General features: G+C 45.3%; 1 protein-coding gene across 5 annotated transcripts in view; it reads right to left on the bottom strand.

Moving 5' to 3' along the window:
* Nucleotides 1-3,862: 3,862 nt before the first annotated feature.
* The window catches only part of CACNA1F (calcium voltage-gated channel subunit alpha1 F), a gene marked incomplete at its 3' end in the record, with an annotated part of 158,349 nt that continues 135,890 nt past the window's right edge, over nucleotides 3,863-26,321 (bottom strand). For 4 of the 5 annotated variants that reach the window (XM_073600743.1, XM_073600741.1, XM_073600740.1 and 1 more), the window contains 7 exon segments: nucleotides 3,863-3,990; nucleotides 5,964-6,123; nucleotides 6,277-6,368; nucleotides 6,464-6,529; nucleotides 10,130-10,258; nucleotides 15,893-15,913; nucleotides 21,328-21,411. In XM_073600743.1, coding sequence (XP_073456844.1) covers nucleotides 3,863-3,990; nucleotides 5,964-6,123; nucleotides 6,277-6,368; nucleotides 6,464-6,529; nucleotides 10,130-10,258; nucleotides 15,893-15,913; nucleotides 21,328-21,411 — 680 coding nt within the window. 5 annotated transcript variants of the gene reach the window in all.

The following is a 26,321-nucleotide window of genomic DNA, read 5'->3' as shown; positions in this document are numbered from 1 at the left end:
GAAAGCAAAGAAATAATAAAACAAAAACAAATAATAATAAAAAAACTAATAAAACAAATAAAAATAATATAAAATCCAACAGAAACGATCCAAATAACTTCATTCAATACACGGGGCACAAATTTACAAAAAAAGCACATACAAAAAGTGATTTAAAACAATAAAAAAAACTGTGCAATACGTCGGTTTCCTCCCACACTCCAAAGACATGAGAGGTTAATTGGCCCTATTCTGTGTATGAGGGACCTTAGATAGCAAGCTACTTGAATGCAGAGACTGGGGGGAACGTACAGAATATATGTAGAATGCTGAGTACGTGTTTGGAGGAAGAAAAATGCTGACTATGACCCTAAGAACACCATCCCTACAGTCAAGCACGGTGGTGGAGACATGATGCTTTGGGGCTGTTTCTCTGCTAAAGGTACAGACTGACTTTGCCGCATTGAGGGGCCAATGGACGGGGCCATGTATTGTAAGATCTTGGATGAGAACCTTCTTCCCTCAGCCAGAACACTGAAGATGGGTCATGGATGGGTCTTCCAGCATGACAATGACCAAAAACATACCACCAAGCCAACAAAGGAGTGGCTCAAGAAGAAGCACATTAAGGTTATGGAGTGGCCCAGCCAGTCTCCAGACCTTAATCCTATAGAAAATTTATGGAGGGAACTGAAACTTTGAGTTGCCAAGAGACAGCCAAGAAACCTTAAGGACTTAGAGAAGATCTGTAAAGAAGAGTGGACCAAAATCCCTTCTGAGATGTGTGCAAACCTGATCACCACCTACAAGAAACGTCTGACCTCTGTGATCACCAACAAGGGTTTCTCCACCAACTACTAAGTCATGTTTTGCTTCTTGGGGATCAAATACTTATTTTACTCACTGAATTCCATTTATAACATTTGTATCGTGTTTTTTCTGGATTTTTGGTTGATATTCTGTCTCTATCATAAAATACACCTATGATAACAATGATAGACCCTTCACTTCTTTGTAAGTGGGCAAACTTACACAATCTGCAGGGGATCAAATCATTATTTCCCCCACTGTGTGTGAATATATATATATAGAGAGAGAGAGAGAGAGAGAGAGAGATATCTATATAGATATATATATATATATATATATATACAGTGCCTTGAAAAAAATATTCATACCCCTTGAAATTCCCCACATTTTCTCAGGTTACAACCAAAAACGTAAATGTATTTTATTGGGATTTTATGTGATAGACCAACACAAAGTGTCACATAATTGTGAAGTGAGAGGAAAATTATAAATGATACAAATAAATATGTGAAAAGTGTGGGGGGGGGGCATTTGTATGGCGCCCCCCGGAGTCAATACTTTGTAGAACCCCCTTTCTCTGCAATTACAGCTACAAATTGGCCCTAGTTTCAAGCGTTTTGGGATCCTACGGGGTAAATCACCGCGCTATATCAAGGTGCCACTCAACTCAAGTCTTTTTGGGGATGTCTCTACCAGCTTTGCACATCTAGAGAGGGACATTTCTGCCCGTTCTTCTTTGTAAAATATCTCAAGCTCTGTCAGATTGGATGGAGAGCGTCTGTGAACAGCAATTTTCAAGTCTTGCCACAGATTCTCAATGGGATTTAGGTCTGGACTGTGACTGGGCCATTCTAACACATGAATATGCTTTGATCTAAACCATTCCATTGTAGCTCTGGCTGGATGTTTCGGGTCGTTGTCCTGCTGGAAGGTGAACCTCCGCCCCGGTCTCAAGTCTTTTGTAGACTCTAACAGGTTTTCTTCTAAGATTGTCCTGTATTTGTCTCCATCCATCTTCCCATCAACTCTGACCAGCTTCCCTGTCCCTGCTGAAGAAAACCATCCCCACCACATGATGCTGCCACCACCATGTTTCACGGTTGGGATAGTGTGTTCAGGGTGATGTGCAGTGTTAGTTTTCCCCACACATAGCGCTTTCCTTTTAGGCCAAAAAGTTGAATTTTGGTCTCCTCTGACCAGATCACCTTCTTCCACATGTTTGCTGTGTCCTCCACATGGCTTCTCACAAACTACAAACAGGACTTCTTATGACTTTCTTTCACCAATGTCTTTCTTCTTGTCACTCTTCCATAAAGGGCAGATTTGTGGAGAACACGACTAATAGTTGTCCTGTGGACAGATTCTCCCACCTGAGCTGTGGATCTCTGCAGCTCCTCCAGAGTTACCATGGACCTCTTGGCTCTTCTCTGATGAATGCTCTCCTTGCCCGGCCGGTCAGTTTAGGTGGACGGCCATGTCTTGGTAGGTTTGCAGTTGTGCCATACTCTTTCCATTTTCCGATGATGGATTGAACAGAGCTCCGTGAGATGTTCAAAGCTTGGGAGATTATTTTATAACCTAACCCTGCTTTATACTTCTCCACAACTTTATCCCTGACCTGTCTGGTGTGTTCCTTGGCCTTCGTGATGCTGTTTGTTCACTAAGGTTCTCTAATAAACCTCTGAGGGCAGCACAGAACAGCTGTATAATTTACTGAGAATAAATGACACACAGATGGACTCTATTTACTAATTAGATGACTTCTGAAGGCAAGCACCACCCACTACAGAAAACTACAGAAGGGGGCGGAGACAAGACCAGTCACCCTGCACAAGGTGAGAGAGCAGAGCTGTGTGAGGAGTTCAGCAAGCACCACCCACTACAGAAGACTACAGGAGGAGGCAGAGACAAGACCAGTCACCCCGCACAAGGTGAGAGAGCAGAGCTGTGGGAGGAGCCTAGCAGGCCCCACCCACTGCAGAAGACTAGAGGAGGGGGCGGAGACCAGACAAGTCACTCTACACAAGGAGAGAGAGAGAGCAGAGCGGTGGGAGGAGTCTAGCAGGCCCCACCCACTGCAGGAGACTAGAGGAGGGGGCGGAGACCAGACAAGTCACTCTACACAAGGAGAGAGAGAGAGCAGAGCTGTGGGAGGAGCTCAGAAAGCACCACCCACTACAGAAAACTACAGAAGGGGGCGGAGACAAGACTAGTCACCCTGCAGAAGGTGAGAGAGCAGAGCTGTGGGTGGAGCTTAGCGGGCCCCACCCACTACAGAAGACTACAGGAGGGGGCGGAGACAAGATCAGTCGCCCTGCACAAGAGAGCAGAGCTGTGGGAGGAGCTCAGCAAGCACCACCCACTACAGAAAACTACAGAAGGGGCGGAGACAAGACTAGTCACCCTGCACAAGGTGAGATAGCAGAGCTGTGGGTGGAGCTTAGTGGGCCCCACCCACTACAGAAGACTATAGGAGGGGGCGGAGACAAGACCAGTCAACCTGCACAAGGTGAGAGAGCATAGCTGTGGGAGGAGCTCAGAAAGCACCACCCACTACAGAAAACTACAGAAGGGGGCGGAGACAAGACTAGTCACCCTGCACAAGGTGAGATAGCAGAGCTGTGGGTGGAGCTTAGTGGGCCCCACCCACTACAGAAGACTATAGGAGGGGGCGGAGACAAGACCAGTCAACCTGCACAAGGTGAGAGAGCAGAGCTGTGGGAGGAGCTCAGAAAGCACCACCCACTACAGAAAACTACAGAAGGGGGCGGAGACAAGACTAGTCACCCTGCACAAGGTGAGATAGCAGAGCTGTGGGTGGAGCTTAGTGGGCCCCACCCACTACAGAAGACTATAGGAGGGGGCGGAGACAAGACCAGTCAACCTGCACAAGGTGAGAGAGCAGAGCTGTGGGAGGAGCTCAGAAAGCACCACCCACTACAGAAAACTACAGAAGGGGGCGGAGAAGTACACTAAGATTCATGAAGAAGACACACGAGGAATGGATTAGGACAATAATTGCTTCCCCCGGAGTTCAGCTTTAAGTCCAATCACACTTGTTTTTTATACTCACTTGGCCTCCGGGTCATATTCAGACCAGATCCTTTTAAATTCATCCAAATGATGGGGGCCCAGAATAGACCAATCTCTGGTCAGATAATCGAAATTATCCATAATGACGGCTACAAACAGGTTAATAATCTGAAATCGGAAAATACAAAGAAATACATTTAAAAAAAAACATCCCCCCAGCCATACAGTATGACCTATCAGTATGACTCCAGTGTACATTTAGTACATAGCTCTGTATTGCAGGGATGCTCCGGCCTCTATGGGAGGGTAATGATGGATTTCTGGAAGGAATTTCTGCTCACCGTTTTGTGCTCTGAATACCAAAACTGGAGCTGAAATGCTTCAGGCAGATCCTATCTTATAATACATGAAATCCATTACAGTCTATTGATGTCTCAGCATTCGCACAGCCATCGCAAATAATCCCCATCATCTGTCCAGTAGGTTTATTTCCTATGATCATCAGCTCCACCTATCAGGAAAACTCAATCAGGAAAATACCGCATTACGGTCACTAGATGGAGCTGACGATCATAGGAAATAAACCTATGAGACGCGTTACGGGGATTTGTTGTAAAGGAGGTGCGAATGTTGGGTTTCTATTAGTCACAGAGATACACTGAGATAGGTGACACTATATTTAAAAAAAAAAAAAAAATAATATTTATAACATCTATATTATTATTATTGCTATATATATATATATATATATATTTTTTTTTTTTTTTTTTAATGCAAAGAAACCCACAATATATAACCCAAATTTTTTACTTATTTTTGTGAGTTAATGTGTATATATATATATATATATATATATATATATATATATATATACATATATATATATACATACACACATTATAAAATATTTTAGATTTTATATTAAATAATTATATTAATAGATATTATAAATATAAATTATATATATATATAATATATAGGTGACACTATATTTAAAAAAAAAAGAAAAATAATATTTATAACATCTATATTATTATTAGTGCTATATACATATATATATTTTAATGCAAAGAAACCCACAATATATAACCCAAATTTTTTACTTATTTTTGTGAGTTAATGTGTATATATATATATATATATATATATATATATATATATATATATATACATATATATATATACATACACACATTATAAAATATTTTAGATTTTATATTAAATAATTATATTAATAGATATTATAAATATAAATTATATATATATATAATATATAGGTGACACTATATTTAAAAAAAAAAGAAAAATAATATTTATAACATCTATATTATTATTAGTGCTATATACATATATATATTTTAATGCAAAGAAACCCACAATATATAACCCAATTTTTTTACTTTTTACTTACTTTTGTGAGTTAATGTGTATATATATATATATATATATATATATATACACGTTATAAAATATTTTATATTTTATATTATATAATTATATTAATAGATATTATAAATATAAATTATATATATATATATATATATATATATATATATATATATAGAGAGAGAGAGAGAGAGAGAGAGAGAGAGAGAGAGAGATAATATATATATATATATATGTCAACAAGAATACAGTGGAACCTCGGATTGCCAGTAACGCGGTTAACGAGCGTTTCGCAATACGAGCACTGTATTTTTAAAAATCTTAACTCGGTTTGCGAGTGTTGTCTCGCAAAATGAGCATGATTCAGGCCAAAGCGTGTGCAGTACCGCGTTCGGCCTGAGGTGGGGAGGGGGGGCGCCGTTCGGCAGTGCGCAGAAAGGCCCGAGGACGGCTCGGCTGACCTCGGCAAACCTCGGGAACGGAGTCTTTCCGAGGTTTGCCGAGGTGTCCTCGGGCCTTTCCGGACGTTTCTGAGGCTCTCTGGCGCCCCCCCCACACCTCTGGCCGCACGCGGTATTGCATGCCATTGAAGTCAATGCGGAATGAATTGTTTTTGTTTCCATTGACTTCAATGGGGAAACGCGCTTTGATATGCGAGTGCTTTGGATTACAAGCATTCTCCTGGAACGGATTACGCTGGTAATCCGAGGTCCCACTGTAACAATTTAGATGGTATAAATATCTTCTCCACTTACCAGAAAGGCGCAGAGCATGAAGAAGCTGATGAAGTACACGATGGCGAAGTTGCTCCCGCAGGTGAACTCTTCCTCCGGGGCAAAGTCAGATTCGCTGTCGCATCTCTTGCCCGGCAAGCTGGCCAACATAATCTCCTGCCAGGCCTCCCCCGTGGCACACCTAGGGAAGACAGAAGTCGCGAAAAGATTTCAAAGCCGCCAGGTCGGTGCGACTTGGCTGACCTCTGTGTGAGACTTCATGCACAGATGTCGATGCAAGTCGCACCCGAAATTGCACGTAAATAGCGCAGGAGCTTTTCCGGTGAGAAGGTACCTGAAGAGCAGCAGCACAGCCTGGGGGAAGGTCTGAAAGTTGTTGTTGCGGTTGATCTGCGTTCCATCCTGCATGGCGATTTTGCCGAACGTCTAGACAGAAGAAGAACAGAGCCGGAGACGTGATCGGCGGGATGGCACCGAGGAATGGAGAAGATCTGAGGCTCACACAAGGCCGACTGACTCACCTGCATGCCGATGACGGCGTAGATAAAAAATATCATCGCAATCAGGAGAGCGACATATGGCAACGCCTGCAGAGGAAAGAGACAAGCCATGAGATCTTCAGAACATTTTGTACAATTCTGTATCAAGCAGATTAGAGGAACGTTACAGCCTGGCAAGATTTGTCCTCCGCCCGTCTAATACCAGCACATGGCAGAACCCCCGCACCCCCCCCCCCCCACCCCCGTCAATGCATGCAGGTCGCCTACTCTGTGACCTACTGTGACCAGTGATGATCACTGTATGGACTTCTTGGCCACCGTATAGCAGATATACTTCTGCAGGGCGGCCGTTCTGTGCAGAATCACATATACACTATATTACCAAGAGTATTGGGACGCCTGCCTTTACACGCACATGAACTTAAATGACATCCCAGTCTTAGTCCGTAGGGTTCAATATTGAGTTGGCTCCGCCCTTTACAGCTATAACAGCTTCAACTCTTCTGGGAAGGCCATCCACAAGGTTTAGGAGGGTGTCTATGGGAATGTTTGACCATTCTTCCAGAAGAGCGCTTGTGAGGTCAGGCAGCTGATGTTGGACGAGAAGGCCTGGCTCACAGTCTCCGCTTGAATTCATCACCAAAGGTGTTCTATTGGGTTGAGGTCAAACCAGTCAAGTTCCTCCACCCCAAACTCGCTCATCCATGGTGGTCATGGGACAATGGTGGTGTTCTGCTGGGTAGGCTTGACCAGGGTAAGAGTGGCATGATCAAAGAGGTTGGTGTTGGACGAGAAGGCCTTGAGAAGGTCTCCGCTCTAATTCATATCAAAGGTGTTTTATCGGGTTGAGGTCAGACCAGTCAAGTTCCTCCACCCCAAAATCACTCATCCATGGTGGTCATGGGACAATGGTGGTGTTCTACTGGGTAGGCTTGACCAGGGTAAGAGTGGCATGATCAAAGAGGTTGGTGTTGGACGAGAAGGCCTGGAGAAGGTCTCCACTCTAATTCATACCAAAGGTGTTTTATCAAGTTGAGGTCAGACCAGTCAAGTTCCTCCACCCCAAACTCGCTCATCCATGGTGGTCATGGGACAATGGTGGTGTTCTACTGGGTAGACTTGACCAGGGTAAGAGTGGCATGATCAAAGAGGTTGGTGTTGGACGAGAAGGCCTTAAGAAGGTCTCTGCTCTAATTCATATCAAAGGTGTTTTATCGGGTTGAGGTCAGACCAGTCAAGTTCCTCCACCCCAAACTCGCTCATCCATGGTGGTCATGGGACAATGGTGGTGTTCTACTGGGTAGGCTTGACCAGGGTAAGAGTGGCATGATCAAAGAGGTTGGTGTTGGACGAGAAGGCCTGGAGAAGGTCTCCGCTCTAATTCATACCAAAGGTGTTTTATCAAGTTGAGGTCAGGCCAGTCAAGTTCCTCCACCCCAAACTTGCTCATCCATGGTGGTCATAGGACAATGGTGGTGTTCTACTGGGTAGACTTGACCAGGGTAAGAGTGGCATGATCGAAGAGGTTGGTGTTGGACGAGAAGGCCTGACTCGCAGTCTCCGCTCTAATTTATCACTATTGGGTTGAGGTCAGGCAAGTCAAGTTCTTCCACCCCAAACTCGCTCATCCATGTCTTTATGGACCTTGCTTTGTGCACTGGTCCAAATCATTTGGTGGAGGGGGGATTATAGTGAGGGGTTGTTTTTCAGGGGTTGGGCTTGGCCCCCTTAGTTCCAGAGAAGGGAACTCTTAAGGCGTCAGCATACCAAGACATTTTGGACAATTTCATGCTACCAACTTTGTGGGAACAGTTTGGGGACGGCCCCTTCCTGTTCCAACATGACTGCGCACCAGAGCACAAAGCAAGGTCCATAAAGACATGGATGAGCGAGTTTGGGGTGTCAGTTAGTGTCCAATTGTTTGCCGCAATATCACAGTCCAGCTATAAGTCAATGATCGCCGCCATTACTAGTATAAAAAAAATAAAGAAATAAAAATTCCAGTATATATCCCATAGTTTGTAGACACTATAACATTCATGCAAACCAATCAATATACGCTTAATGGGATTTTTTTTTTACCAAGGACATGTAGCAAAATACATTTTGGCCTAAACGTATTAAGAGATTTGATTGTTATTTTATTTTATTAGATATGTTTTATAGCAGAAAGTAAAAAAAATATATATTTTTTTTGTTGTTCAAAATTGTCAATCTTTTTTCATTTATATATTAATAAAGAACCCCAGTGGCGATCAAATTACGCCAAAAAGAAAGCCATATTTGTGTGAAACAAATTATATAGATTTTATTTGGGTACAGCATTGCATGACAGCGCTATTTTCAGTCAAAGTAACGCAGTGCCGCACAAAAATGGCCTGGTCGTGAAGGGGAGTAAAACCTTATGGAGCGTAAACCATCATTTTTACACTTGTGGCATCCATTCCTGTCCCACTGTGTACAATTGTGATAGCTGTGATTGGCCACAGCTTTCACATGGTACAGGTCCACTGTGACTGGCTCTGTACCATGTGATCATCACAATAATACACAAAGGCTATGCATGAAGGCCATTGTTTAGCACTGACATGTGATTGCTGTGATTGGTTACAGCGATCATATGGTACCAAGGCCACGCTCAGTGTTCCGGTGCACACAATCTATGTTCCGTTGCGTCCGGTGGACACAGCAGGCCACAGGTGGCCCCTAGGGTGCGCACGAGGCGCCCAAGTGGACGGATGCCATAAGACATCCACCCAGGATAGCAGTGCTCCCGCCCAGCTGTATTAATACAATGAGCCAGGCAGGAGGTGGTTAAAGGTGCCCTTCAGGGAACACTTTTCAAAGCTCTCCGGATGAGGTGGAGAGGCCAGGCGGTGACGTCACTATACCCTGCTCATCCTATCAGAGGGCACTTTGCATACATTGAGAAAATGCAAATTGTCCTCAAAAATGGCACCCATGTCAAGTACCGGTAAGTGATCTGCTGTGTTCAGTAAGCAGCGGAGCAGCCACTCGGCACGGGACCCGGAAGCTAGTGGAGATCACCGGAGTAGCGGTGGAGCTGCAGTGTCTGCTATGGTGATCTCCAGCTTCTAGAGCAGGGTTTCTCAACCAGGGTTCCTCCAGTGGTTGATAGGGGTTCCTCAAGCAATGAGCAATTTCTGCCTCTCAGATAAGTTCCCACTGACACCATTGATCTTTTTCGCTATCTTTAAGGGGGTAATTCGTTCCCAAACACCACAAGTGTAAGGAGCATTCTTCCCACTGACCATCGCGCTAATGTACCATGAGTTGTGGATATAGTAATATTTAGCAGGGGTTTCCTGAGAGCAGAACGTTATTTCAAGGGTTCCTCTGTGTTGAAAAGGTTGAGAAACATTGTTCTAGAGAGATCCCACAGGTATGGTATTTAGTTACATTGGCCCGAGCTGGATCAATGGAACTACGTAAAAATTGATACACCTGGAATTCAGCTTTTATGCAACGCGAACCATTAGCGCACTGCAAAGGAACACTTGAGCGTGGATGGGTTCTTCACAATTTCTTGTTACTCTGTCCAAAATTTCAAAAACAGTTTAGATATTTAAGATTAAATACTTGAATAGTATTTTTTTTAAAACCAGAGTTTAGTGTCACATTAACACTTTAAAGTTGGTCATCGGGTTTTGACCCTCACTGCCTCACCTGGAAGGACTTAATAAAGGTCCACAGCAGTGTACGGATACCTTCCCCTTTACTCAAGAGTTTCACCAAGCGCATGACACGGAAGAGTCGGAAGAAGGTGATGGAGATTCGGGAACTGTCTTCTGAACTCTGGGAAAAAGGTTGCAAGATTATGGTTTTAGACAACATGTATGAGAATGAAAATAGATATAAAAAAAATATGTCTATGAAGGTTCTCATGTACCCAGGTCATGGTATATCTAGTAGTAGTTGGTCACATCACCTGGACTTGCTCTGCAATGTTGAAGACGTTTTGTAGCTTCTCCGAGCCACTTCTGTTCATGTCATGAAAATACACATAAATATTCCTGTAAATGTTGGGGTATCTATCTTCCTGAAAGTCGTTGGAACTGAAGATGCAGATTGGGGAAGCTACAACATGTCTCCAACATTAAAGAACAAGTCCAGTTGAATGTGGCAAACTACTACTAGCTATGTTGTGACCACTGATGTTTATGGGTTCTCATTCCCCCAGGTCATGGTATATCTAGCAGCAGTTCGTCACATTCATCTGGACTTGTTCTGCAATGTTGAAGAGGTTTTGTAGATTCTCAAAGCCACTTCTTTAGTTCTAATGAGTGTCGGGAAGATGCCCCAACATTTCTATCCACATAGGTATCACAAACACCTTCAACCAATCACCATGAAATGTGTCAAGGCAGATGTTGATTGTTCAATAACATGATGGTAATTGTAAAAGTTGTGAAACCTTCACCCTGTTCTAGTTACATCACCTCATCCTTGATGCCAGGAAGTCTGCATAGGTGTTAATCCCTCCTTACACTTGGGTAAAGGTGTGAATCACTGTCAAATTCCTAGAGCAGAGATGTTAAAATAGCATTATATGAAGACAGAAGGTGATGAAGGCCCCTCCCCTGTTTTGGGATGGTTGTTCCAGTTTGACATAGATGGCCTCCTGCGAACCGTTGTCCACTGGCCAAAATGTGAACCTCAACGTAAAAAAAAAGACCTTTCTCCTAAGGTGTATAACAACTGCTTGTCCTATAGAATGTGTCCATCTATGTTGAGCAATTAATTTGTTGAGAGGTTGTTTTGTCTCCCCAAGGTACAGATCTTTGCATTCCTCACTATGCTTCACTGCATATACTGGGTTACATTGCTTGTGTTTGGGTGTTGGGTTTTGGGTCTTTGCTTGTTGGGTTTTGGGTCTTTGATTGTGTTTTTATGTTGGGTCTTTGCTGCTGTTTTGGTATTGGGCCTTTGCTTGTGTTTGGGTGTTGGGTCTTTACTTGTTGTTGGGTCTTTACTTGTTGTTGGGTGTTGCGTATTTATTTGTTGTTGGATGTTGGGTCTTTGCTTGTTGTTGGGTGTTGGGCCCTTGCTTGTGTTTGGGTGTTGGGTCTTTGCTTGTATTGGGTATTGGGTCTTTGCTTGTTTGGGTATTGGGTCTTTGCTTGTGTTTGGGTGTTGGGTCTTTACTTGTTGTTGGGCCTTTGCTTGTGTTGGGTTTTGGGTCTTTGCTGCTGTTTTGGTGTTGGGTCTTTGCTTGTTGTTGGGTGTTGGGTCTTTGCTTGTTGTTGGGTGTTGGGTCATTGCTTGTTGTTGGTTGTTGGGTCATTGCTTGTTGTTGGGTCTTAGGTCATTGCTTGTTGTTGGGTGTTTGGTCATTGCTTATGTTTGGGTTTTGGGTCTTTACTTTGTGTTTGGGTTTTGGGTCTTTTGGATGTACAGACTTCTATCTCAATGTATTGTTGGGCTTTATAAGGACACAGGGATGGGATGTTTGTTAAAGATGTTTTCCATTAGAACTGAAGAGGTGGCTTGGATAAGAAGAAAGTCTTTAACAATACAGAAGAAGGCCAGTTAAATGTCACCAATTACTACTATCTACGAATACATAAATAAATATATATATATATATATATATATATATATTTGAGGAAATTGTACAATGTCAATGTTGTGGGATACAATAATATAAAGCCATTGTCACATTCTCACACAGCCTCTTAGTAATAAACATAAGAAAAACCTTCCTCCTTTCAAAGTAACAGGCACGCCCACCACAGATACTGGCACCTAGTAGATCGTTTAAAGCGGAGTCCTGCATGGGACGATTGCTGGATGATCTCTTTCAGCTGGTGCTTCTGTTGTCCTTGATCCCGAATCCTGCTTGACTCTGTTCCGTCTTTTGTCTGACCTGCCTCTGGATTACACCTACCTGTTTATGTCTGCTACCTACCAGTGTTACCAACCTTGACCTGGACTTTTGACCAAGATTTTTCCTATTGATTCTGTACCTCATTGCCTGCACGTTGCCAACCTTCGGCATTGATCCTGTCCCTAAACTTGATCCTGCACATGATCTGGTGTCTTCCTGCTCATCTGTTACTGAACTCGGCTTGTGACCTGGTTCTGCTCTGTACTCTTCTGGGTGAGGTCGGGGTGCCCCCATCGTTGTGCTTCTACTTACCCGACACCAGCACTTCCAAGTTAAAGTCTGCAGTTCTAGCTTCCTGGCACCAGAGCTCTTCCATTGCCCCAGCAGTCCCTGTCTCAACGTTCAGGGGTGCTTGGACAGGAATTGTAAGGGAGGTCACCCTCATCATCTCGGGATCCTCATAGAGGTACGTGACAGGGGAGGTGGAAGGAACCATTGGGCACCAGGAGATCAACAATCCCGGATGTATCAGTTTCTCGCTGGGCTTCAGAGTAATGTTTCTCTTCCATAGAGAGGTGCTCAGTGGCACGACATTTACTATTAACTTTTTAGCACATTTTATGTTACTGGCTTTAGGAACTCTGCAGCTCCAGATTACAAGTGATGTTAAGTATATAATGCGCATGCTGGCTTTAAATAAAGGCTTGCCGAAGCCAGCCAAGAGCCTGGACTCTGTCTGCTAATTGCTTATTTACTACTACAGACAAGACTCTTATAGCACAGAGCGGTCCCAACTCCCGCAGGCCAGGAAAGGAAAGAAAATGAATACAATTACTGTCTAGGATTCCGATCTGGTGAATCATAAAAACCACAGCCGGGGTCATGTGTGAGGTTGGGTCCTTCAATGGAAGGAAATGAAATGGAGAGATTTTCTTGGAAATTTATTTTGGAAAAATACCCGACAAAGGTCACAGTGATTCATTAAATAGCAAATGAGAGCAGCCGCTGAAGTTTAAGGGCCCATTTCGACTACTGTGTTGCGGTAATGGGCGCCTAAACACACATGCATGACCACAACATGTGCCAATAGGTTACATGCATTGCAGTGCCATACATTTTAAATAGCACCCCATTCCACCAAGACAATGTACCTTGGAATGGTAGTGTGTTGTGTTGCCAAATATTGTGCAAGTCTGAATTTTAGAACATTAGCACAGTGTTTCCTAAGTAAGGTGCCACGGCACCCTGCAGTGCCATCTGGGTTCCCTCAGGGTCTCATGAGCACAGAACCTAGTTTGCTCTGGATCTGCCAGGTGCCAGCACCATAACAGTCAATGACACTCTAGGGCCAGAACACATGCCATTATTCTTTGCTATGATGATAGCAGCCAACTCACCCACAACATGGCAACATCTGGAGAAGACAGAGGTCCTCCTCCAGACCTCCTTCACCTCCTGCCCTCTGCTGGTGTGAAGATGTCACTGTGTGAATAGGGGGCTCTGTGATGGGAGGACTGGGTGGTTGGGGTACTCTTTGATGGGGGACTGTGTGATTGGGGGCTCTGTGATGGGGGCTACTGTGTGCTTGAGGGGGTGCTTTGATGGGGGGACTCTAATGCGATGAGGAGACTCATGTATTGGGGGCCTCTGATGTATAGGGGCATTTCTGGTGTAATAGGGGGCCTCTGATGTAAAGGGGTGACTCTGACTTGAGAGGATAACTTCTGACATTGTGGGGACCTCCAATGTGAAGGATGGCTTCTGATGTGATGGGGGGACCTCTGATGTGAAGGGAAGTTTCTGATGTGACATCAATTCCATCAAGGTGGTTGTGTGCATTGTCCCAGGTCCACATTGGAGGTCCCCACCATGTCAGAAGTTACCCTCTCAAGTCAGAGTCACCCCTTTACATCAGAGGCCCCCATCACACCAGAGATGCCCATTATTAACATTCATGTTTTTTACATATCAGAATGGGGTTCCTCCAGATTTTGCATTTGATGAAAGGAAGCCACAACTGAAAAAAGGTTGAGAAATGTTGCATTAGAATAATTGACAGCCCATATATTTCAACGAGCTGCCTTAATGCATTGCATGTTTTTTTTCTATACTTTCGTGTGATTCATTGACCTGGGCAGGGGTGTACCCACCGTGAGGCAAACAAGGCTTTTGCCTTGGGTGGCATTATTTTTCAGGGGGGTGGTGCCGCCCCCCAGGCAGAAGAGACACTATGAGCAGTGGCGTTGCTACGGGGGGGGGTGCAGAATGCACCCGTCATTGGGGCGACACCATGGGCGGCCACGAACTGACCGGTGACAATGGAGCAAAGCAGAAGCAGGAGGCAACTGTGGCTGCAGCCTCTGATCCCGGAAGTAGCTCACTTGGCAGAGCAGGTCGGAGTCACGGGCTGTGATCATGCCTCAGCAGCCTCACTACACACAGCTAATAAAAAGGAAACGGCGGGCTGCGGGAACGTGAGAATCCAGTGTAGTTTTGTTTGGGGGGAATGGGAGAACCTTCTTGTGTAGTATGGGGGGGATAGGTGAGCTTCCCTTTCTCTCCCTCTTCCCCCTCCCTCTCTCTCTCACCCCCTCCTTTCTCTCTCTCTCTCACCCCCCTCTCTCTCTTGCCAACCCTCCTTTCACTCTCTCTCACCCCCCCTCTCTCTCTTGCCAACCCTCCTTTCACTCTCTCTCACCCCCTCTCTCGCCAACCCTCATTTCTCTCTCTCACCCCTCTCTCACCAACCCTCCTTTCTCTCTCTCTCACCCCCTCTCTCGCCAACCCTTTCTCTCTCACCCTCCTTTCTCTCTCTTTCTCTCACCCCCTCTCTCGCCAACCCTCATTTCTCTCTCTCTCTCTCTCACCCCTCTCTCTCTCACCCTCCTTTATCTCTCTCTTACCCCTCTCTCACCAACCCTCCTTTCTCTCTCTCTCTCACCCTCCTTTCTCTCTCACCCCTCTCTCGCCAACCCTCCTTTCACTCTCTCTCACCCCCTCTCTCGCCAACCCTTTCTCTCTCACCCTCCTTTCTCTCTCTTTCTCTCACCCCCTCTCTCGCCAACCCTCATTTCTCTCTCTCTCTCTCACCCCTCTCTCTCTCACCCTCCTTTATCTCTCTCTCACCTCTCTCTCGCCAACCCTCCTTTCTCTCTCTCTCACCTCTTCTCTCTCCAACCCTCCTTTCTCGCTCTCTCTCTCTCCCACCACCTCTCTCTCCAACCCTCCTTTCTCGCTCTCTCTCTCTCCCACCACCTCTCTCTCCAACCCTCCTTTCTCTCGCTCTCACCCCCCCTCACCTCTGAAGAGGTGAAGCTCTAATAGGAAGAGGTGGAGCCTAAAGGGGAAGGGGGTGGAGTTTACAGATGAATGGGTGGATCTTAAACAAGAAGGGGGTGGGACAAATTTAGAAGGGGGGTGCCTGATTTCAGTCTTGTCTAGGGCAGCACAAAACCAAAATACAACACTGGCCCCTGGGTTGTACATCCATGGTCAACCTCCATCTCTTGTCTATAGGTGGCTTTAGCTTGATACTAGGTAGTATCATTGGCAACTTAATTCTAGCAGCAGCTCTTTCTGAAATAGCAGAGAAGAAGACCTACCTCCCCGACATGCCATCCATTCTGAAACACAAGCATGATGGAAACGGATGTTGATGGTGAACATCAAAGGTGAAGATGAGGGTGATGATGATGGATCCATGGATGCATGGACAGTATACAGGAAGATATGATTCAGCACAAACAAACATAAAATGCTATAATATAAACAGCTTTTTTTTTTAAACATGTTTAGAGATACATTTAAAATAAATCATTACATAATGTTAAAAAAATTATCTTTTAAGTTAACCACCAAGCAAAAATACAATGTATGTACAGTGAGGGTAAAAAGTATTTGGTCCTCTGCTGATTTTGTACGTTTGCCCACTGAAGAAGAAATGATCAGTCTGTAATTTTAATGGTAGGTTTATTTTAACAGTGAGGGACAGAATAACAACAACAAAATAAAAAAAAAAATGCATGTAAAAAAAAAGTTATAAATTGATTTGCATTTTAATAAATGAGATATGTATTTGACCCCTTCGCAAAACTTGGTGGCAAAACCCTTGTTGGCGATCACAGAGGTCAGACGTTTCTTGTAGTTGGCCTCCAGGTTTGCACACATCTCAGGAGGGATTTTGTCCTCTTTGCAGATCCTCTCCAAGTCATTAAGGTTTCCAGGCTGACGTTTGGTAACTCGAACCTTCAACTCCCTCCACATATTTTCTATGGGATTAAGGTCTGGAGACTGGCTAGGCCGCTCCAGGATCTTAATGTGCTTCTTCTTGAGCCACTCCTTTGTTGCCTTGGCCATGTGTTTTGGGTCATTGTCATGCTGGAAGACCCATCCACGACCCATCTTCAGGGAAGGAGGTTCTCACCCAAGATTTGATGGTACATGGCCCCCGCCCCCATCGTCCCTTTGATTCAGTGAAGTTGTCCTGTCCCCTTAGTAGAAAAAAAACCTAAAGCAAAAAGTTTCCACCTCCATGTATGACGGTGGGGGATGGTGTTCTTGGGGTCATAGGCAGCATTTCTCCTCCTCCTCCGAGTTGAGTTGATGCCAAAGAGCTCGATTTTGGTCTTATCTGACCACAACACTTTCACCCAGTTCTCCTCTGAATCATTCAGATGTTCATTAGAAAACTTCAGACGGACCTGTACATGAGCTTTCCTGACCAGGGGGACCTTGTGGGCGCTGCAGGCTTCAATGATTCACGGTGTGTTACCAATTGTTTTCTTGGTGACTATGGTCCCAGCTGCCTTGAGATCATTGACAAGAGTCTCCCGTGTAGTTCTGGGCTGATTCCTCACCGTTCTCATGATCATTGAAACTCCACGAGGTGAGACCTTGCATGGAGCCCCAGACCGAGGGAGATTGACAGTTATTTTGTGTTTCTTCCATTTGCAAATAATCGTACCAACTGTTGTCACCCTTTCACCAAGCTGTTGTAGCCCATTCCAGCCTTGTGTAGGTCTACAATCTCGTCCCCGACATCCTTGGACAGCTCTTTGGTCTTGGCCATGGTGGAGAGCTTGGAATCTGATTGATTGCTTCTGTAGACAGGTGTCTTCTATACAGGGAACAAGCTGAGATAAGGAGCACTACCTTTAAGGGAGTGCTCCTAATCTGAGCTCGTTGCCTGTATAGAAGTCACCTGGGATCCATAAATCTTGCTGATTGATAGGAGGATCAAATACTTATTTTACTCATTAAAATGCAAATCAATTCAACTTTTTTGAAATGCGTTTTTCTGGATATTTGTGTTGTAATTCTGTCTCTCACTGTTAAAATAAAGCTACCTTTAAAATTATAGGTTTTCTTTGTCAGTGGGGCAAACGTACAAAATCAGCAGCCGATCAAATACTTTTTTCCCTCACTGTAGATATGTGTACATTAAAGGAAAAATCTAAAGTGTCACTAAACCCGCATCATAAAAAACGATCAATAAATGGTGTATTACACACTGTTCATACTCATTCATTCACTATAGGATTTGTTTTCTGTACTCTGAAAAAAACATGGTTGATCCTGCTGCTCTCTATCTCCCCCTTCTGTCCATGTCCCCAATTCAGTTGGGGCTTTTGCAGAGCGGTGTTGACAACTCTGCACATGCTCAGTTCTCAGTGAGTTTCTATGCTGAGCATTTCCTTCCTATCACATCTGAGCAGCCTATGTGACTATAGAGTCACCCATGTGGGCGTATACACAATGACACTGCCCACCCCCCTTCCCCCTCCTCCATGCCCACTAACCAGCTAAACAAAATGGGGGGGGGGGGGGGGGTGGGATATTACATCTAGATTGATGGAGGCTTCACCTTTATAAACAAAGCCATCAATTATTATTTTAACTATGGTGATCCCATGGCTTTTGTTTGAAAACAAATCAACATGAAATGTAATCAATGTAATTTTTTAAAGAACATTTCATCTAAGTGGTCCACCGAGGTAAATTCCAGGATCATTTCTTTGAAGGCAAAATCACTTCATTCTCCCCATCTGTCAACATCAAAGGCAATCGACTTTTTAAACAGAGATTTTTTTATTGTTTTTTATTTACTAAAGATCAAGCTGTTCCTTTTCCTGCTGCCGTCTAGAATACTTATATACAGCTCTGCTGCCTCTTCCAGTGACAGCCAGCAGGAGATCTGGAGGTAGAGTGAAGGGGGATCTCCTGGTGGCCTCCTTTTATTTGAGCCTTTTTTGTGGGAGACCATAGAGATTTATAATTAGGATAGCCAAAACATATTGGCATAGGGCTGCAAAAGGAAAAATTGACGTTGACAATGGGTGAAGAGATCGCATAGAGTGTTAGGTGGGAGATATGGTAAAGTGATTGTTGAAAGGCGATGGTATGACCAACGTGTTTCGACCAAATTGGGCTTCTTCAGGATCCACCTGATGTTCACAACATATCAACATAAATACGGCCTTTTTCCAATTGATGGGTATTAGAGCTCTTCGGAAATAACAAGGTAGCCCCAACTCCCCCCCTATGGGAGACATGGGTATGTGGGGGATTTTTTGCATGCCTGACAGGATAGTACACATAAGGGCAATGCATTTAAAAACAACAATATTCATTATACACAGTTAAAATCTAAGAAAACAAACTAAAACCATGTAATGAATGCTGCCAAGTTTATTATACAACCAATCAGAGCCAAAGGCAATGGTAGGATCGACGAGTTTTGTCCAAATTGGGCTTCTTCAGGATCCATTCGATGTTCACAACATATTAATGAGAAAGATAATAGCCCTCCTTATACAGAAGGATAACCCAATTTAAAGCTCATAGGCCAGGGTGATTTGGGGGGACGGGATGATAACCAAGACCTTGGATGGGAAACCCACCATCCATCCACATGGATCACAGAAAACGTCATCCGTGTCTTGAGCCAATGTCACAACAGATGCCGCTGGATCAGCCTGCAATGTAAAAATTTGAAAAGTGCAGGCCGATCCGGCGGCATCTGTTGTGACATTGGCTGTACACAGGGCTGACATTTTCTGTGACCCATGTGGATGGATGGTGGGTTTCCCATCCAAGTTCTTGGTTATCATCCTGTTCCCCATATCACCCTGGCCTATGAGGTTTAAATTGGGCTATCCTGCTGTATAAGGAGGACCATTATCTTTCTCGTTAATATGTTGTGAACATCAAGTGGGTCCTGAGGAAGCCCGATTTGGGCAAAACACGTAGATCCTACCATCGCCTTTGGTTCTGATTGGTTGTATAAAAAACTTGGCAGCAGTCATTACATAATTTTAGGTTGTTTTCTTAGATTTCAACTGTGTATAATAAATATTGTTGTTTTTACAAAAAAAATCGCCCTTATGTGTACTATCTTGTAAGATGTTCCGTCAGATTAGGCGACCAGTCAGATTTCGTAACGGAAGTGATGTTGTGTCACGGCTATCTTGGTACACCCCTCACTCGCCCACACTAAGCCTACAGTCTGAGGTCGCCAAACGGACATCTTTTTACACCCACCAAAATCTTGCATTTCACAATGATTTTTACCACTAAACTGAGTTTATATCGAGAAATACATTATTTAGAAGTCCGTGGCACTGTTTTTGCTTGGAATTCGCCCCCACCAATCTCACAGCTAATCTACATACACATCCCATAATATCCAAGGCAGACAGACACAATAGAACATTGGAATACAGCCACACCCCCAAACGACCCAGCAAAGTGACTCCATCACAGCAAGATTTTGGTGGGTGTAAAAAGATGTCCGCTTGGCGACTTAAGACTGTAGGCTTAGTGTGGCCGAATGCGGGGTGTACCAAGATGGCCCTGACTGAACGTCACTTCCGTTACAAAATCTGACCGGTCGCCTAAACTTACTGAACACAGACACGCAAAAAAAATCCCCCTCATACCCTTGTCTCCCCTAAGGAGTGAGTCGGGGTAACTTGTTATTTCCGAAGAGATCTAATACCCACCAATAGGAAAAAGGCCGTAATTATATTAATATTTTGTGAACGTCAAGTGGATCCTGAAGAAGCCCAATTTGGGTCAAAACACATCGATCCTACCATCGCCTTTGGCTCCGATTGGTTGTATAACAAACTTGGCAGCAGTCATTACATGATTTTAGATTGTTTTCTTAGATTTTAAACATGTATAATAACTATTGTTGTTTTTAAATATATGGTCCTTATGTGTACTATCTTGTCAGGCATGCAAAAAAATCCCCAGCATTCCTGTGTCTCCCCTAGGGGGGGATTCGGGGCTACCTTGTTATTTCCGAAGAGATCTAATACCCATCAATTGGAAAAAGGCCGTAATTATATTACTATGTCGTGAACATCAAGTGGATCCTGAAGAAGCCCAATTTGGGAGAAACACGTCGATTATACCATCGCCTTTGGCTCCGATTGGTTGTATAACAAACTTGGCAGCATTCTTTACATGATTTTAGACAGTTTTTTTAGATTTTAATTGTCTATGATCAATATTGTTGTTTTTAAATACATCGCCCTTATGTGTACTATCTTGTGAGCCACGCAAAAAAATCCCCTGAATTCCTGTGTCTCCCCTAGGGGGTGATTCGGGGCTACCTTGTTATTTCCGAAGAGATCTAATACCCACCAACTGGAAAAAAGCCGTAATTATAATCACATGTTGTGAACATCAAGTGGATCCTGAAAAAGCCCAATTTGGGCAAAACACGTCGATCATACCATCGCCTTTGGCCGTATTTATAATTTGGTTGCACTATATGTAGAAAATTGAAAGAGGAATATTTAATAGCCTTAGCCTGGGGGCGGGCGTGGTACCATGCATTTAGTGAAGGACTATCAGATATGGAAATTACTCCAAGTGCAGCCCAGCAAAAAAAAAAAAGAGACAGAACATGTCAGGTGATATGAAGAGCTTTCACCCTGTATGAACTCATCTCCCCGAAGATCACAACGACATTACTGACGTCTATTGAATATGATTGTCTCCCGTCTAATTTTACCAGCCCAGCACTCACATTGACTTCTGTCACCGCGATATCCACCAAGCTCCCGACCACGATGAGAGCGTCAAACGTGTTCCAGGCATCACAGAAATAATGCTGAGGAGAGATGAAGGAGTGCAGCAGGTTAGAAGGCGTGATAGACCAATAAAGGTGATATGAGTATTTACTTGAAGACCCGCCCTTTCTGCCATTTTTGTTTACATGTAGCAATCAGTATTTGTGCTAGAAAATTACTTAGAAACCCCCAAAACATATATTTTTTTAATCTAAAAATCCCAATAAGTGTATATTGATTGGTTTGCGCAAAAGTTATAGCGTCTACAAAATAGGGGATATATTTATGGTATTTTTATTTTTTTTTTACTACTAATGGCAGTGATCAGCGATTTTTAGCGGGACTGCGGCAAACAAAACTGACACTTTTTTGGTACCAGTGACATTTATACAGCGATCAGAGCTAAAAAAAATACCCACTGATTACTGTGTAAATGTCACTGGCAGGGAAGCGGTTAACACTAGGGGGTAATCAAGGGGTCAAATGTGTTTCCTGGGAGGTGTTTCTAATTTTATGGGGGATGGGCTGCCTGGGAGCAGAGAGAGACCGCTGTTCTTGATCACCAGTAACAGCAGATCTCTGTCTACTTCCCTGACAGAACGGGGATCTGTCTGTTTACATTGACAGATCCCCGTTCCGTCTCTCTGTGGAGCGATCGCGGGTGGCTGGCGGACATCGTGGCCGCCAGCCACGCGCTTCGGCCCCGGCATTGCGCCGCGGGCGCCTGCGCCTCCTATTCTACTTAAAGTGGCTGACGTTTGCGCAGGGGAGCCAGCCTGTCGCAATACAACTGCGGCGGCTGGTCCTTAAGCGGTTAAACTCCCAATTCCGAGTAGTGGTTAGAACACGGGTCACTCAATTTTTTATGTCACATTGTATTTGCACGGTGTTTTTTTTTTTTTTTACACACTTTTTCAAGTTTTAAAGCAAAAAAACCACAATAAATAACCCAATTTTCCCGTAAAATATAAAAGATGATACGTCGAATAAATAGATACCAAACATGTCATGCTTTAAAAGCCTTTTCAGGTTTACCACTTTAGAATTACAGAGGAGGTTTGGTGATAGAATTAGTGACCATGATCTGATGTTCGCGGTAATGCCTCACATGTGTGGAACGATCGCTGTTTGCGTGCGTGTGCGGGACCAACGCGTGCGTTCGTCTTTGCGCGTGAGCGCGAAAAGGGATGGGGGTGCTATTGTTCTTTTTCCTTTTTTAAATATTTCTTTCTTCTTTTGTAGCGCCCCCCTGGGTCTACTGGGGGGCAAGGAGAGAGACCTTCAGAGGCAGGGAGCGAGCCAGCATTTACCCCAGGGCTGAGTCCATGGCTATAATGTGGAGTTTAGAACAGAAATTGGGCGCCAGTCACTTTAGATATTTTCAATGCTTTAATGTAGAACTTGAAAAGAGGTAGTAGGAGAGAGGGTTAGGGGTGTATTGGTTACCAGATGCAGATCATTCAGAGATTCCTTGGATCCAGAAAAAACAGCTTTCTTTCTTTGAGATCTTGAATATCTTGATAGGCCTCTCCGACAGACCTAGCAGCCAGTAGAACTCCTGGATAGGCCTCTCTCGCAGACCTAGCAGCCAGTAGAACTTCTGGATAGGCCTCTCTCGCAGACCTAGCAGCCAGTAGAACAGCTGGATAGACCTCTCTCGCAGACCTAGCAGCCAGAAGAACTCCTGGATAGGCCTATCTCGCAGACCTAGCAGCCAGTAGAACTCCTGGATAGACCTCTTTCGCAGACCTAGCAGCCAGTAGAACTCCTGGATAGACCTCTCTCGCAGACCTAACAGCCAGTAGAACTCCTGGATAGGACTCTCTCGCAGACCTAGCAGCCAGTAGAACTTCTGGATAGGACTCTCTCACAGACCTAGCAGCCAGTAGAACTCCTGGATAGACCTCTCTCGCAGAACTAACAGCCAGTAGAACTCCTGGATAGGCCTCTCTCGCAGACCTAGCAGCCAGTAGAACTTCTGGATAGGCCTCTCTCACAGACCTAGCAGCCAGTAGAACAGCTGGATAGACCTCTCTCGCAGACCTAGCAGCCAGTAGAACTCCTGGATAGGCCTCTCTCACAGACCTAGCAGCCAGTAGAACTTCTGGATAGGCCTCTCTCACAGACCTAGCAGCCAGTAGAACTTCTGGATAGGCCTCTCTCGCAGACCTAGCAGCCAGTAGAACTTCTGGATAGGCCTCTCTCGCAGACCTAGCAGCCAGTAGAACTCCTGGATAGGCCTCTCTCGTAGACCTAGCAGCCAGTAGAACTCCTGGATAGGCCTCTCTCGCAGACCTAGCAGCCAGTAGAACTCCTGGATAGGCCTCTCTCACAGACCTAGCAGACAGTAGAACTCCTGGATAGGCCTCTCTCACAGACCTAGCAGCCAGTAGAACTCCTGGATAGACCTCTCTCGCAGACCTAGCAGCCAGTAGAACTCCTGGATAGGCCTCTCTCGATGACCTAGCAGCCAGTAGAACTCCTGGATAGGCCTCTCTCGATGACCTAGCAGACAGTAGAACTCCTGGATAGGCCTCTCTCACAGACCTAGCAGCCAGTAGAACTCCTGGATAGACCTCTCTCGCAGACCTAGCAGCCAGTAGAACTCCTGGATAGACCTCTCTCGCAGACCTAGCAGCCAGTAGAACTCCTGGATAGGCCTCTCTCGATGACCTAGCAGCCAGTAGAACTCCTGGATAGGCCTCTCTCGATGACCTAGCAAACAGTAGAACTCCTGGATAGGCCTCTCTCACAGACCTAGCAGCCAGTAGAACTCCTGGATAGGCCTCTCTCGATGACCTAGCAGACAGTAGAACTCCTGGATAGGCCTCTCTCACAGACCTAGCAGCCAGTAGAACTCCTGGATAGGCCTCTCTCGATGACCTAGCAGCCAGTAGAACTCCTGGATAGGCCTCTCTCGATGACCTAGCAGCCAGTAGAACTCTTGGATAGGCCTCTCTCGATGACCTAGCAGCCAGTAGAACTTCTGGATAGGCCTCTCTCGCAGACCTAGCAGCCAATAGAACTCCTGGATAGGCCTCGCTCGCAGACCTAGCAGCCAGTAGAACTCCTGGATAGGCCTCTCTCGATGACCTAGCAGCCAGTAGAACTCCTGGATAGGCCTCTCTCGATGACCTAGCAGACAGTAGAACTCCTGGATAGGCCTCTCTCACAGACCTAGCAGCCAGTAGAACTCCTGGATAGACCTCTCTCGCAGACCTAGCAGCCAGTAGAACTCCTGGATAGGCCTCTCTCGCAGACCTAGCAGCCAGTAGAACTCCTGGATAGGCCTCTCTCGCAGACCTAGCAGCCAGTAGAACTCCTGGATAGGCCTCTCTCGCAGACCTAACAGCCAGTAGAACTCCTGGATAGGCCTCTCTTGCAGAACTAACAGCCAGTAGAACTCCTGAATAGGCCTCTCTCACAGACCTAGCAGCCAGTAGAACTCCTGGATAGGCCTCTCTTGCAGACCTAGCAGCCAGTAGAACTCCTGGATAGACCTCTTTCGCAGACCTAGCAGCCAGTAGAACTCCTGGATAGACCTCTCTCGCAGACCTAGCAGCCAGTAGAACTTCTGGATAGGACTCTCTCACAGACCTAGCAGCCAGTAGAACTCCTGGATAGGCCTCGCTCGCAGAACTAACAGCCAGTAGAACTCCTGGATAGGCCTCTCTCACAGACCTAGCAGCCAGTAAAACTCCTGGACAGGACTTTCTCGCAGACCTAGCAACCAGTAGAACTCCTGGATAGACCTCTCTCGCAGACCTAGCAGCCAGTAGAACTCCCGGATAGACCTCTCTCGCAGACCTAACAGCCAGTAGAACTCCTGGATAGGCCTCTCTCACAGACCTAGCAGCCAGTAGAACTCCTGGATAGGACTTTCTCGCAGACCTAGCAGCCAGTAGAACTCCTGGATAGGACTTTCTCGTAGACCTAGCAGCCAGTAGAACTCCTGGATAGGCCTCTCTCACAGACCTAGCAGCCAGTAGAACTCCTGGATAGGACTCTCTCGCAGACCTAACAACCAGTAGAACTCCTGGATGGGCCTCTCTTGCAGACCTAGCAGCCAGTAGAACTCCTGGATAGACCTCTCTTGCAGACCTAGCAGCCAGTAGAACTCCTGGATAGACCTCTTTCGCAGACCTAGCAGCCAGTAGAACTCCTGGATAGACCTCTCTCGCAGACCTAGCAGCCAGTAGAACTCCTGGATAGACCTCTCTCGCAGACCTAGCAGCCAGTAGAACTCCTGGATAGACCTCTCTCGCAGACCTAGCAGCCAGTAGAACTTCTGGATAGGACTCTCTGACAGACCTAGCAGCCAGTAGAACTCCTGGATAGGCCTCTCTCGCAGACCTAACAGCCAGTAGAACTCCTGGATAGACCTCTCTCGCAGACCTAGCAGCCAGTAGAACTTCTGGATAGGACTCTCTGACAGACCTAGCAGCCAGTAGAACTCCTGGATAGGCCTCTCTCGCAGACCTAACAGCCAGTAGAACTCCTGGATAGGCCTCTCTCACAGACCTATCAGCCAGTAGAACTCCTGGATAGGACTTTCTCGCAGACCTAGCAGCCAGTAGAACTCCTGGATAGGCCTCTCTCACAGACTTAGCAGCCAGTAGAACTCCTGGATAGGACTTTCTCGCAGACCTAGCAGCCAGTAGAACTCCTGGATAGGCCTCTCTCGCAGACCTAGCAGCCAGTAGAACTCCTGGATAGGCCTCTCTCACAGACCTAGCAGCCAGTAGAACTCCTGGATAGGCCTCTCTCGCAGACCTAGCAGCCAGTAGAACTCCTGGATAGGCCTCTCTCACAGACTTAGCAGCCAGTAGCTATTTAACACATTTTAGATTATAGAACAGCTCGAGAGTACCAGAACCTTTAAGCCGGCACCGGCGATACTGCAAACAGGGTTAGATTTGTAGAACAAGATCCAGCTTCACAGTGTCAGAAC

The sequence above is a fragment of the Aquarana catesbeiana genome, linkage group LG09, assembly GCF_042186555.1.
Source record: "Aquarana catesbeiana isolate 2022-GZ linkage group LG09, ASM4218655v1, whole genome shotgun sequence".
Lineage (NCBI taxonomy): Eukaryota > Metazoa > Chordata > Amphibia > Anura > Ranidae > Aquarana > Aquarana catesbeiana.
Note: the sequence above shows the minus strand (reverse complement) of the source record. Positions and strands in the feature narration are given on the sequence as shown.